Source organism: Gossypium hirsutum, chromosome D06 (assembly GCF_007990345.1).
Source record: "Gossypium hirsutum isolate 1008001.06 chromosome D06, Gossypium_hirsutum_v2.1, whole genome shotgun sequence".
Lineage (NCBI taxonomy): Eukaryota > Viridiplantae > Streptophyta > Magnoliopsida > Malvales > Malvaceae > Gossypium > Gossypium hirsutum.
Window position 1 is genome coordinate 2,352,431 of NC_053442.1, and position 15,232 is coordinate 2,367,662.

Consider the following 15,232-nt stretch of genomic DNA (forward strand, 5'->3'; position numbering starts at 1 on the left):
TATTCTCCAATTTGACTATTCTAAAATCCTTATACTTTTCGGATTTAGAAATTGTAATCTTGACACAACCAACAGTCATTAATCCATTAACTAAATTTTGAGTGAGTAATATATAGAAATAACAAAATGACATGACATTCCACATGATAACATGCTTGTCGCATCAAATTTTTAAGTCGCGGAACTTAATTGAATGAATTTAACAATTATTGTTTGTCCAAGACTGAAATTTTAAAATTTGAAAAATACAGGAAGTAAAAATGACCAATTAAAGTACAATGACTAAATCCACAACATTCGCAAAGTAGAGGGACTAGTAGCAGAATTTAACCTTTAACCCTGCCATTCCTATTGTGATCAACGAAGAATAGAAACATCGATACTTAACTGCAAGAAAGATGCATTAACATAAGCACAAAATTGAAAGGTAAAAACCCTTTTTAATTTCAAAACAGTTCCAATTCATATAAATCCAAATTATAATGTCTGTACAAAATCTTTTCAATTCGATGTAAAGCTTTAGTGAAAGAATCTATATCGGCATTTTTCCGAAAGATCGATAGTCTTGCAGCAGTCTAAGCGACCTCCCCCCAAACATTTGGCTTTTCAGCTTGACTGTGTAACAAGTCTTCCATCAGATCCATTGATGCTATCTACTGCTGTATGATGAAGTGATTAAACGAAAGAACGGATAAAAAAAGAGGGGTAGCAACTAATCAAAAGATGAAAACTCGAACAAACGAGTCGGAAAATCACCTATCTAGATTGCCTTGGTCTCAGTTTGATCCTACAGGAATCAACTTCAAAGCAGCAGCTATCGGCATCCCAAGGAATCCAAGGCAGACGCTGACAAACCACTGCTGTACTGTGAGAGGAGAAGTGCTTGCAAAGCTACCGAGGAACTCGACGATCACAATTTGGAATATGATAGTGCAACTTATCACGGCCACAAACACGTGGTTTTTCAGTAAGCCTTTGAGAACATTAATCTTTTCCATCTCTCTAGAGCTAATTTCGTTGAAAACCTGAAGAAAATGACAGCCATTGGTGTAAGTCAAGCAATCCATATAGAATCAAACACAGTACACGAAATGACTGCACAGAATTTCAGTTCAAAACAATGCGGACTGGCATTAAGTTATGCAGCTCGATTCCATAAACATCCGAAGTTTGAACTATTTTGAATCAAATCAAAGTCACTCATGTAAGTACCTATAGAATATTGAAACAATTTTAACATACCTGGCAAAAGACAAAAGAGTTGAAAATAAGAGTGTTCAGTATCAGATCGGAATCCGAGCCATCGAGATGAAAAGCAGCCTTTCCTCTTGTCTGAAGAATCCATATAATCACAAACTGATATAAAGACTGCCCTAAAATATTCCTCCACATTACATTACTGATGAAGGTTCCCTTCCTACCAACTGGCAATCTCTTCATCAAGTCATCATTAGGAGGCTCGGTAGCTAATGCAAGTGCGCCTAACGTATCCATGATCATGTTGACCCACAAAAGTTGAACAGCAGTGAGTGGAGCATTTCCTGAGAAGCGAGAAATCATATCAACTCACGAATTAGTAGGGGAATTACAATATTGTCAAATTCAAGCAAAAGAAGTGATAAGCCCGTATCAAAGTGACAACAGCAGGGTTTCTTACCGGTCAAACAGGCTGAAGCAAAGTTTACAATTAGGGCGACCACGTTGACAGTTAGTTGAAACTGAACGAATTTTTGTATATTTATATAAACTGAACGTCCCCATTTAGCAACAGTTACAATTGTAGAGAAGTTATCATCTAGGATTATGACATCTGCACTTTCTTTGGCCACCTGTAAATTGTGAATCGGTTTTAAGTACATGACATGCCCGTTTAAGGAGCCAGGAAGAATCCAGAACAGTGACAAAAGACACAAAAACTTGGTCACATTTTCTACAACTTCGCCACCAGTGAGATTGATGTTGGAAGTTAATACATTTCCTGATAAGAAAGTGAAGGAACTGCATTTAGGATATACCTCAGTCCCAGCGATGCCCATTGCAAGCCCAATATCAGCTTCATGAAGTGCAGGAGCATCATTTGTACCATCTCCGGTCACAGCAACTACTTCTCCAAGTGAGGTTCGTAGGTGTTTAACAAGAGTATGTTTATCCATAGGTGAAGATCGAGCCATTACCTGCACGACTTTCATATAGTTGGTGAACAGTTCCCTTTAATTATGAGCATCTGAAAGACAAATCCATATATTGGCCCACCGCAATATATGGTAAGAGACTAATCTAACTGCCACAAAATGCTGCTAGTGTTGGTTCTTTAATTAAGTACTAGTACCATATTCAACTTAGAATTCAACTTAAATAGAAACTGAGTTGAAGAAAGAAAAGCAAAGGAATGCACCTGTATTTTTGGAATAAGTTCATACAATTCCTCTTCAGATTTTTCCCGGAAAACTGGACCTTCAATTGCTATACCATCATCGGTTAAAATTCCAATTTCCCTTGCAATAGCCTTAGCAGTGTTAATATTGTCTCCAGTGACCATTCGGACAGTAATACCAGCAGACTTACATATTGCAACAGACTCCTTAACACCAGGGCGTACCGGATCTTTGATGCCGACAATGCCTATACAAGTGTACCCTTGAAGAGGAAGGGAGCTATCAACAGAAAAATTAGTTCCTACATCCATGTAAGCAAGGCATAAAGTTCGAAGAGCTTCACTAGCAAATTGCTCAATTGTATTCTTTAAATGGTTGGTGGTTGGTTCATCCAGGGGAAGAACATCACCATTTGAGCTTATTACTTTGTCACATGCAGCTAAGATTATTTCAGAAGCACCCTTACAATGCACTCGGAGACCTCCTTCCGGAAACTCTATAACTACACCCATTCTCTTTTTTGCAGAGTTGAAAGGCTCAACTTTCACAATTTTAGATGCTTTCCGTTCTGCTTGGAAATCCCCACCAAGCAATAACCCGAATTCTAAAAGGGCAGTTTCTGTTGGTGTTCCCAGTATCTCAATTTTGTTTTCTTTGTTATTAACGACTTCTCCTCCGGTGTTATTAAATATGGACTCAATTAAAATTTTCACAGCAGATTCAGGAACTGCAGATCTAAAATGATTATTCTTGTCGGAGGTGCTCACTTCCTTGATTTCCCCACAAAAGCATGTTTTCACAACAGTCATGTGGTTAGTAGTCAGCGTACCTGTTTTATCACTGCAAATACTTGTAGAGGATCCCATTGTCTCACAAGCAGCCAGATGGCGAACGAGCGCCTTGTCATTCATCATCTTCTTCATGGCAAAAGCAAGGCTTAATGTCACAGCCAAAGGCAGCCCCTCAGGAACAGCAACAACAACAATTGTAACGGCAATAGCGAAAAATTCCAACATTTCCATCGCATCATCTCCAGACCAAATCCATTCTGTGCCATCTTGTAGCTTGCGGCTAAACAATCCTTGTACTAGAACAGCAAATGTCACAACAGCAAAAAAAAGACCTATTTTACCAATAATTGTGGCTACTCCATTCAGTTTAACCTGCAATGGGGTTTCATCATCTCCACCTTCGCTAAGGGTGGCCATAAGTTTCCCCCATTGAGTTCTCATCCCAACAGTAGTCACAAGCATCTTGCATGACCCATCCTGCACTTTGGTTCCAGAGAGGAGAAAAGGGTTTCTTGAATTTACACTAACTGGTTCACTCTCTCCCGTTAAACTGGATTCATTTATCAAAACTGAAAACCCCGAAATGAAGAGTCCATCAGCTGGGACCTGATCTCCAATGGCAAGATGAACAATATCACCAGGAAGTAGATCAAATATTGATATTTTCTGCCTCAGTCCATCTCTGGTAACCTGAACCGTTATTTTTTTCTTCTCCTTGTCTAAATCTCTGAACTGCAAAGATTGTCTGTAATCACTTGTGGCAGTGACAAACACAACAAGAAGAATGCTCAAAACAATTCCAAGACCATCATAGGCACCCTTTGGCCATCCTTCCACTGTAATACCAACAGCAAGAGAGACAAGGGCACAAACAGCTAATATCATGAGGGTTGTATCTTGAAGGGCTTCCCATACGAAAACCCAGAAACCTCGTGGAGGGGTTTCCGTGAACTTATTAATTCCATAAATACGTTTCCTTTCATTTACCAAATGCTCAGAAGTAGGAATACCATTAACAATTGAAGTAGAGAGCTTGGCTGCTATATCCTCAACCCCACCATGAATTTTCAACTTCTTCACATCATGACCTTCAACGATAGATCCCAACTCATCAGCACAAATCTGAAAACCAGCTGCTTTAACTTCTTCAGGTGCATCATATTCACTAGACAAGTTTAAGCCTGTTGACAAATTAAAGGAATCAAACATACTAGAAACGTCAAAAAACTCGTTAAATCCTGACATGTATCAGACTAAAGAGATTCTTACCATGGATAAATTGAAGAGCAGCTTGTGAAACCAAAACTGCAACCCTAAATTTTTCCTATAACACACAAAAAGCAATAAAAAGACTTAACATCAAAATCAAGAATAAAAAAGGAAATTGTTCCATATGTCCAATGAAATTCTATCTATCATCTTTAAGGTGCAAGGGCTGACTCTTCACCAAAATTATGCACAAATAACTACTATCAGAAAAAAGCCAACCAAGTATACATTAAAGTTTAAAATAACAAACATAGCAACAAATTTAGACCATAAAATAAATTAACTAGCTCTTTGTGTAGAGTGAACTAATTAGACAGTTCTGATTTTCTTCAGGACACTACAGAACTCAGAGAAATAAACATCATATTCTTGCTGAAAATCACAATGCCATTGATTTACAAACCTAAAGCTTCAAACAAATGCACAAGGTTAGCAAGCTCTCAACGAGAAATTTAAAGCATTGAAACAACAAAAGTTGATTAGGCAGTTATAGATCAGCTGATCTAAACCTAATTACATTCAACTTCTAACTTCTTAACCTCAAGCAAGTTGAAACTTGAAAGTTACTAATTTAATCTTACAGAAAAATAATTAAAAATATTAAAAGAACAAATCCTTCTTTATTAGATAAGAAAAAAGTAAAGAAATCTAAACAGATCCAAAATAGTTAAGAAAAGAGCTTAGTTTCATTTAATTCTCTACTAAAAGCTTCTTCAAGAAGCAAACATTACAAAGTATAAATAATAATAATAAAAACTTCGAAAAATCCAAAAAAGAAATTTAAAAAAAACACCTGATTAGACCGACGAATAGCTTCAGCTTCAAAACGCTTGGAAAGATTAGCAGTAAATCGAAACCTTCGCTTACGATTCTTAACGATCCAACAAAGCTTCCTCCATCTTTCTAAAGCTTCTTCAGATGAGTTCTTTGGCTTCACATCTCCAAAGTTCTCGTTCAAATAACTCTCCATTTTTTTCTTTTCTTCTGCACTTCCGAGAAACAAAAACAAATCTAATTAAATAGATCCTTAGCTTTTTTGGTACCACTAGTTCATTTACTAAAGTTGCTAATATTGAAAGAGAAGCTCAAGCAACGCCAGAAAAGAAGATTATATTCTTCCAAGAAATTGGAATTTTGAACTTTTGTTTAAGGATTTGGTTCTTCTAAGCTTTAATGGCTTCTTCCAAAGAAAGGAAGGCAAATGAGAATAAAAAGACCGGAGTTGACAAATAATACTGTTTCCAATGTTTTTCTGTTTGTTTTCAACTAAAAAAAGTCCTTTTCTTTTTCTCTTCACTGCCTTAATTCGCCCAACTGTTTCTTTTTTTATTAGAATATTTGATAATCACAATAACTTTTAATTAAATTTATAATCCAGTGGAATCAAAATTTTAATAAATTACAAAAAAAAATAAAATTAGTGGTCGAACTGATTAAATAATCTATTCTCGATTCGTTTAGTTTGGTTGAATATATAATTAAAAAAATTGATATTTTTTTTTACAAAATTATTCAATCAGCTTTAAAATCAGGTTTAGAGATTAATTGGTGTAACCTTTCTAATCGGACCGACACCAAAATCAGTTTCCAATCGAATTTATTTGACCTACCAATCTGATGTGATTCAAACTATGGCGAAGCTAAAATTAAATTGTATATTTTTACGATAGTAAAAATGTAATTTCATCATTTTAATAGCCTATATCTTTATAATTTTAAAAGGATTAAATCGAATCTTTATCACATTGGGACCAAAATATAATTTTACCATTATTAATTTAAAATGTTATAATTTATAAATGGCCTAAATGTAAAATTTTTCATTTTAAGAGGGTCGGACCCCTATCAACCTCTTGGCTCCGCCACTGTATTCAAACAACATTGACGTTTATTTTTTTTCTTACTAGACAACTTCTTTATAATTAAAAACAAAATTTTCAAAATCAGATCAATAATTGAATCAATTAAACTACCGATTTATCGATCCAATCAATTCATTTAATTCAATCAAATAAATCATAAAAAAATTATTTTTTTTTTTTGATTCAATCGATTAATATCGATTTTGAAGTAATTTATTTTATATTATCCATTTAAACTGAGTTACCTCGTGGAGTGGTAAATACGGCGGGGGGATCTGACCGTGTGTAATAAAAACGGGGGGCATTGATTCGAGGGAAAACGTGGATTACGCGGTTCAACATGTGGGTTTGGTAACCAATCCAAGGTCAACACAGTGTCTTTGGGCCCCACTATATAGTTTTCCTCCTCTGGGTTTATTTCATCAAAGTCCACAACTTATAAACCATATTCTACATTAATCCTTAAACTTTAAAACTTTATAATTAAATTTACATTCTATAGGTTTCATTCCAATCATGTCTTTTCATTAACCATTACAACACTTGTATATTTTTCTTATTAAGGGTTTTAGAATTAGATAAGTAATTAAATCATTTTTTTGTTTAATTAATCTCACATGTCATTAAATAAATATTAAAAATTTAAAAATATTATTACAAATTTAAAAAAATAGTTCGATCAATTCAACTATTAATTCAATCGATTTTAACTTTATCCGTATCAATTCACAAATCAAATATCTCTTAGAACTAATATTCTAATTAATTCTCAATTTAACTGGTCGATTCAATTCAATTCCAAAAATCATAATATTATTTGACTTTAGTTTCTTTTTCTTTTTCTTTTGTGTAAATAATTTATTGTTTTCTCATGGGTAAATTCAGGATTTTTTAGGGGCAATATTGAATTATTAGTTTTCGAGACGTCAAAATATGATTTTATCATATATTAATATATGATTATATTATTTTTTAAAGGATTTAATAGAAATAATTTTCATTTTTGGGAAGTTAAACTGTAATTTGAGTGTATCCTATTTTATAATTTAAACATTTTTAAGTAGCTGCATAGCAATTTTCTCATACTTGGGTGCCAAGACCCTTTCCTGCCCTTTGATTCACCAATGATTTTCTTTATTTATTTTTATAAAAGAAAAATATATAAAAAAATACAAATAAATAAATTTAATTAATTGTAAACCCAAAAAGAATAAATTTATAATATAATTTATCTATTTCTATTTATAAAAAAATAAAAAAAAAGTTATTTTCAAATGATGTCATAGTGAAAATAGAGAATTAAGCTTAAGTACTTGAAGTCAACCAAACCTAATTACTAGTTGAATTTTGTTGTTATAAAAATGCCTAATTGATCCTTTCTCAATCTCCTATATCCAATATTGTATTTGGTAATTTATGGACTAACCTAACCCTCTTGCTTACCATAAATTTGACTTGTGGAACTTCAATTTTTCAAATTTTCCTTTTTCTTCATTATTTCATATCATGAGATAATAAAATAACTCACCAAAATTTATGGACTAAATGGTAAAAAAAACTCAATAATCCGTAAGTAAGATTTCAAATTTAAATCTTGTAAACCAAGAAATTAGTATTGCAAAAGTTTTATTCTTATCTAAGATTTCGACTTAACTCCATTTCAAATTTAATCAAAATTCAATGTATAACTGCTTTTTTATGTTTTAATTTTACTTTTCTATAACAGCAACAACAATAAAGTATATAACAACTTTTTATGTAAAAATTTAATAAAATTAGTACTATTCCTAAGTGAAATTAAAAATAATACATTTGAGTTAAGATATTATCTCAATGAAAATTTCAAATTTTATATAAAAAATATACTACTCATGTTTTATAAACTAGAAATAGTTTTTAATAAATGGAATTAAACTAGTATATTTTATTAAAGATGCGATCTAAATCTCACTATTTAATATTATCAATATATTATAATTTTTTAATAAAAATTTTAAAAAAATTAATTTATGATTTAAATCTCAGATATATAAATGTACCACAATCACCTCTTTATAATATTTAAAATTTCAATAGACAAGTCGGTTGAGTCTTAACTTGATTAGCATGGGTATTGTTGTCAATGTAGGAAGATGTGGATTCGAGTATGCTGAAACGCATTATCCTCCTATTTATGGGTTGGGTAGTTCTAAGATAGTTCTAGATATTATATCAAAAAAACAGATATAGTTAGAACCTAAAATGAGATTTTTTTTAAAAAATTTGACGGACAAATAAAATTATTATAGAAAATTTTAATGAAAATAAAATAACCCAAAACTTTGAATGGGGCTCAATGGGACTTGAAATTAAACTTAGGATCCCAAAAATTAAGATTTGAGATGTAGTAGTTTTATCATATTAATTAATTAATTAATATAGGGTAGGGTAGGTTGAAAATAAAAATAAATAATATAGTGATTTAAGTATTGGGACAATAACATGTAGAAAGATCACATGGAACTAGCACTTAAAAAAAGTGTTGTGTTAGCACAAGCCAAGTCCCAAAAAGGGGAAAAGATTTCTACATTTGTCACTCAGATTCAATAATTGTTATTTATAATGGTTACAATGGGTGGTTACATCCATGCCCATAATTTTCTTTTATTCTTATTTTATTCACCCTCGGTGTTTTTTTATTAATTTAATCACTCTCAACATAAATTAATAAATTGGTCGTTTTACCGTTGAATTATCCGTCAGCTATTTTAAATAGGGATTATTTTTATTTTGGCCGTCTAAATTTTTTTTTACAATACACCTCCAATTTTTTTGTTACTATTTAATGGTGGAATAATTAATTAAAAGAAATACTCTTATTTCTATTTTGCTTCAAGTTTAGTGGATAACATGTTTCCTTTATTTTAAAAAAAGAAGTGGGTAACATGTTTTCAAAAAAAATTAAAATTGAATAACATGTTTTAATCCCAAAAAACGTGTGTACAAACCCAATTTTTGACCCAGGGCCCAATAACAAATTTTAGCCTAAAAACTACCCAGGCCCAACTAGCCTAACCCAATCAGCCCAATTGGCAGAGCCCAAACGGCCCAATAAGCCCAACCGGCCCCAAACCCATTCAGACTAGGGCGGAAACGCTAGCCAAGCCTAGCGCCGTGCCCATCCCTCTGCCATCGCCTTGTCCCACGCCACCACCAACTCCCTCACCTGCCCTCTGACTCCCTGCAAATGAAAGAACACGCAAAGTAGAGACCAAGCAGTAGAAAATAATGTTTTATTGTATCATTTTCAGGGGGATAAAAGGGGGTTCTTTTTTCTTTTTCAGGGGATTTTTTTTTTTGTAAAAAAGGGCAGTAGGGAATACACAGAAAAGAAAAACGATTTGAATCAATAGCAAGCAGGCCGATCTTAAGGTTCTCATCTCACCTTCTCTTTTCTTTCGAATACAATGGCTAATGAATAAATTGAGTATATGATGTATGTTTTTAAAAAAAAAATCCATAAAAATATAAATACGTATTTACGCAAAAAAAAAGGGGAAAAATTACCTGCCTTTTGGACTTCCGGCCACCGTGTACGGTGGCCGGAGCAACGCCGGCACGACGGACGGCTCGACGGACGGCGACCGAAGCTCGCCGGACTCTGGACTACCCCAGAGGTCTCCCCTCCCTCTCTCTCCTCCTTTTTTTTCCTCAGCAGCACAAATGATTTTTTTTTCGCAAAAGGGGGGTATTTATACCCCCTTGAAACGGCGCCGTTTCGGCAAAAGGGGGTCCGCGCGTCGACCCGCGACCCGACCCGCTCCGACCCGGAGGATCCGCGTGTTTTTGCGGAGGGGCTAATTTCGCATTTAGCCCCTCCGCACTTTTAATTATTTTTAATTTAACCCTTGTCATTTTATGAATTTGCCCACTGATTTTTCGGGATTTCAATTTAGTCCCAAGAAAACGGCATCGTTTTACAGGCGAGGGAAAATTTCCCTTTTGCCCCCCTAAAACTTTCGCGCGTTTTGCAAATCGATCCTTCTTCGTTTTATTTGTATTTTTTTGCCCTAAATTTAAAGTTTTTATTCAAATAGATCCTAGTTTTATTGCTAATTAATTATAATCTTTAATGTGACATGCTTGTATATTTATTCAAATTTGATAATTATTTTATTATTATTATTTTTACTAATTAATACTTATGCATATTTATTATATATATTATTATGTTCCTAATTCTTATATATATATATATACCTATTTATGCATATTGTAAATATATTCATCATATATTTATTTTAACCTTAATATATTATGTACTTATTATATACCTGTCTAATATTCCTATATTACATATTTTATTTATTTTATGAGCCTACATATTATATACTAATACATATACGTATACTTATTTACTTATTATTTATTCTCTATTGTATATATATATTTATGCCTATGTGTACTTGCATTTATATGTACATTCTCACCCTAAAATATATTTCATACTCTAATACATTTCTCTTTTTATATACCCATATATATTTGTTTTATTTTATTATATTATACACGTATTTACATATATTTTACAAATATTTAAAACCTTCATACCATTACGTTTATATACTTGTATGCATTTTAACCTCCGCGTATCCTTTTATATTTCCCGTATGTATTTATTCGTAAATTCAAATAGTCACTATTATTATCGACTGTTTCACCTTTATTTGCCAATTTGTTATTCAACATTCGTAAACCCGATTTTCATATTAAGATATCGAGAAATCGTACCCTAACTTACGGGGTTTTGATTTCTTCGATAATTCTTAAATACGCGAACCCTTTTTCAACAAAGTTTTAAAAATAGTCTCGGGGATTAACAAAAGATCATGTTCTAACTTACGGGATGTGATCGTTCTCCTAAACCTGAGATAATCAAATACTTTTCAAATTGTGACGTCCGTTCACGTATTGAAAGCCCGAGATATTGCGTCCTAACTTACGGAGTGTAATTCTTTCTTTCGACGTAGAACGGATCCTTTGCCTTTTTGGTGATTTAAATTATATTTTAATGTATTCGGTTTAGTAAAAAGGGGTTGTGTTCTAACTCACGGGACGCGATCTTTTCCCTAATCCCGATAACATCAAATATCTTTGAAAATAGACCAGTTTTGGCATTCATTCATCGTAAAATTGAAATATTGTGTCCTAACTTACGGGATATGGTTTTCTTTCTCGATTTGCGTGAAATATGCCCCATTTTTCTTAAAATTTTGAACGCATAGCAAAAGGATCGTATCTTCAAAAGTTATCAATGTTCGACACCAAGACATCAGGTAATCGGCTAGGTACCAATTTTTTGGGCGTTACGGGGGTGCTAATCCTTCCCCGTACGTAACCGACTCCCGAACCCGTTTTCTAAATTTCGCAGACCAAAATTGTTGTTTTAATAAAATCCACTCGTTTATTAAAAGCAACTACTTTTCAAGGTGATCCAATCACACCTTAATAAAAGATTGGTGGCGACTCCCGTTTTCATTTTCAAAATTCAAGTCGACCCCGTTTTCATCAAAAATGGTGCCAACAGCTTGGCGACTCCACTGGGGACAAAACACGAGAGTCAAGCCATGAATTGATTACTTTTTGTCTTTTTGTCAAAAATAAAAAACTTAGTTTAAATATACGATCCTTTCATTGTATTTTTATCTTTATTATGATCTTCGTCATTATGATTCATAATTGTTGTGTTTAAGTTCAGATTCATTTTTGCACATTGCATTGCATGACCGTTGGTCACACCCTTTTTAAGTGGGAGTGAGAAGCTACGCCTTCGTGAGGTTTTCACCTCCGCATGGGATAGTGAATCGCTTTCGGGATACATCCGTACCTATGTCTTCGTGAGATTATCATCTCCGCATGGCCATAGGGAAATGTATTCCCCTGAACTGAACTCAGTCCGTATGAGCCTATAATGGGTGAGGATCGAGGAATCTGCTGGTTCGGGTACCCTTACTTTAGAACCAACCCTCATATAGTAGACTTAGGAACTTAACCTAGGTAGAGCCACTCCAAACCCCTAGTATCTACCCGATTAGGTACTTTTTGTTTTCCTTGTTTGCTTCTGTTTTTTTTACTAACCGATCTTGTTTTGTTTTGATTATGATTGCATTGCATTTGCATTTTAGGAAAGAGATGTGGATTCAAATCCAATTACTAAATTAGAAGGCTTGTCATGGAATACGAATTCCATGATAAAGTGGAAAACAATACGACTTCCCAAACATATTCTGAGAAACACAAGAATGGCGAGGGAAGAGTTCATGACCTTGCTTGGTGGCCTGGGGATTCGAGACGATTGTCCAAAAGCCTTCAACAAGCTGACGAGCCTTATGAAGATGGGCAGATGATGGGTCGCGACCAAGATCAAGAAAATGAGCTAGCAATGGCATCTATTGGTGAGATTACCTCAAACATGCGGATGAAGAAAAAAAATCGATGTTGTTTCTTGGAATATGAGGGTGAGGTCGTACATGTATCCGTTTTATGTAGGGGAATTTGCTTTCTAGAAAAGTTTCCTAAATGTAATTGAATCAGAATCAACGTCTCTTTAGGCATTCATTTCATGCATTTGCATTACATTGCATCATATGCATTAGATTTTCACGAAGTGACCCTAATTATGTAAAATTATTTCAGCTAATCTGGAAAACCAATCAACCAAACATCCTTACGGTACTCGTCGCAAAGCCAAAGAAATGGATCAAAGATTAGAGAAACTGGAGCAAACGCAAAAAGAGATGCAAGACCAGTTACAGGTGCAAATGAAAGAACATATGGAAAAGATCCAGAAAGACATGGCACAAAAGATGAAGGAGTCTCAGGATGAACTAATGACTAAATTGACGCAATTAATAACCAAGGGAGTGGATAAAGGGAAAAATCCTGTGGTTTGCGATGAAGAAGGAAACAATGATTAGCCACTTTTTTCTCCAGGATACACGCCTCCGCAAGCGCAAATTCAGATTGAACCACATCCACGAAGATCTTCTGTTTCGATTAGGCCTCAGCACTTTCAAGGTGACGCTTCAATACCGAAGAACCTTCAGGGCAGATCTGGTTCTAGTCCTGACGATAATCTGGTTGTCCCGGACTTCGATGAAGTAGCGGAGAAAGACAAGAGGAAGGAGGAGGTACCAAAGCAGTTTAAGGAGAAATGGAAATGGATTGAAGAGAAGTTTAGGGCGATAGAAAGTATCGACGGCTATCGTGAAATAGATGCGAAAGATCTGAGTTTAGTTCCGGATTTGGTGCTTCCTTACAAATTTAAGATGCCGGAATTCGAGAAATATAATGGGACCAGCTGCCCAGAAGCTCATATTACTATGTTCTGTAGGCGTATGGCCGGATACGTCAACAACGACCAACTGCTCATACACTGCTTTCAAGATAGCCTCACAGGGGCAGCGTCTAAGTGGTACAATCAATTGACACGTATCCAGATTAGTTCTTGGAGGGATTTAGCACAAGCCTTTATGAAACAATACAGTCATGTAGCTGATATGGTCCTTGACAGAATTACCCTTCAAAATATGGAGAAAAAGCCTAATGAAAGTTTTAGGCAATACGCACAAAGGTGGAGGGAGGTCGCTATTCAAGTTCAGCCGCCACTCCTAGAGAAAGAAATGACGATGCTCTTCATCCACACATTGAAGGCCCCGTTCATCACTCACATGTTGGGAAATGCTTCGATGAGTTTTTTAGACATAGTCATGAGCAGTGAAATGATTGAAAGTGCCGTGAGAAGTGGAAAGATTGATGCTGGGGAGAATAATAGAAGGTCAGACTTAAAGAAGAAGGAAAATGATGTGAGCAATGTGAACACCTACAACAAATCGATTACACAGCCAAGAAAGGTGATTACTAGTCAGCAAGGTTCATCTAGACAAGAATCGTATGTGAAGCAAGGCACTGAGAACCTTCAATTCACACCAATTCCGATGGCATATAAGGAGTTGTATCAAAGCTTATTCAACGCACGTGTTGTCGCCCCTCTCTACACGAAACCTCCACAGCTACCGTACCCCAAATGGCACGATGCGAATGCACATTGCGAATATCATGCGGGAAATACGGGGCATTCCATAGAGAACTGCATAGCCTTCAATAAACTGGTTGAAAAGCTCATCAACATGGGTGTCGTCAAGTTTGGTGACTCATCTAATGCAGAAAATTCGCCACCCAATCATGATTAACAATGGGGTGAACGCAATATATGAGAAAGTGTTGGGAAGTTTTCACATCAAGACCATATATGAAGGCATAATTGAAAAGGGATCTTATTAGATGTTCGCCCTCATAAACCTGGGAGTGTTCTAAAGAAACCTTTGTAGTATTTAGAGCTTACTCAGAGTAATATTCAAAACACACTTGTTGTTTTCAGCCTAGAGCAACAAGAAGTCTTTTGTGAAAAGGCTTATGTCTGAACGTCATTATTCTAATGGAATGCATCTTTGCGATCTTTTGAACTAATATTTTTTCATTGATCATTCTTTTATTCTTCCATCCAAATCATTCTTTCGTTCATTCATAATCATACTGTGCAGATACTTATTCTTAAATTCATACATTCTTTATATATTATTTTGTACCTACAATAGATCCCTGGATATCAACGACATGAATGACACTGCTACAGATTTAGAACCTCCTTTTGAGCGAGATATGTGTTTAAAGGGATCTCACGACTTTGAAGATGACACAGATCGTAGCTTATCTCCAAACTTGTTGAGGATGGTAGAACAAAAGGATAAACAGATCCTACCTCTCAGTGAATCATTAGAAATTGTGAGCTTGATGAAGACTAGAATTGACCTGCCTACAGAGACGAAAAATTCAAAGATGTCTTTGTATGATCATACCAGGGTATGCCTCGATTCTTATAATAAAACCTGCACAA

At 34.7% G+C, this 15,232-nt stretch overlaps 1 protein-coding gene across 2 annotated transcripts; it reads right to left on the reverse strand.

Annotated features, from left to right (window-relative positions):
* Positions 1–420: 420 nt before the first annotated feature.
* Positions 421–5,771, reverse strand: LOC107930574 (calcium-transporting ATPase 1). Of its 2 annotated transcripts, none has more exons than XM_016862237.2 (8): positions 5,229–5,771; positions 4,436–4,490; positions 2,396–4,347; positions 2,016–2,174; positions 1,658–1,829; positions 1,243–1,541; positions 757–1,025; positions 421–656 (listed from the first exon to the last, which is right to left on the reverse strand). In XM_016862237.2, exons 1-7 carry the CDS (start codon positions 5,403–5,405, stop codon positions 777–779), a joined length of 3,063 nt encoding a protein of 1,020 aa, XP_016717726.2. In that variant the 5' UTR covers positions 5,406–5,771; the 3' UTR covers positions 421–656; positions 757–776. The 2 variants fall into 2 exon arrangements, with proteins under 2 accessions (XP_016717726.2, XP_016717727.2); XM_016862238.2 differs by having other exon boundaries at positions 421–659; positions 5,229–5,703.
* Positions 5,772–15,232: the final 9,461 nt, after the last annotated feature.

Bases quoted from the DNA above. Each gene is read 5' to 3' on its own strand.
- LOC107930574 (XM_016862237.2), bottom strand. From the start codon at position 5,405: ATGGAGAGTTATTTGAACGAGAACTTTGGAGATGTGAAGCCAAAGAAC. The intron at 4,491-5,228 runs GTGTTTTTTTTA...TGTGTGTTATAG, and splicing joins CTATTCGTCGGTCTAATCAG to GAAAAATTTAGGGTTGCAGT. The intron at 4,348-4,435 runs GTAAGAATCTCT...ATTTGTCAACAG, and splicing joins TGCTCTTCAATTTATCCATG to GCTTAAACTTGTCTAGTGAA.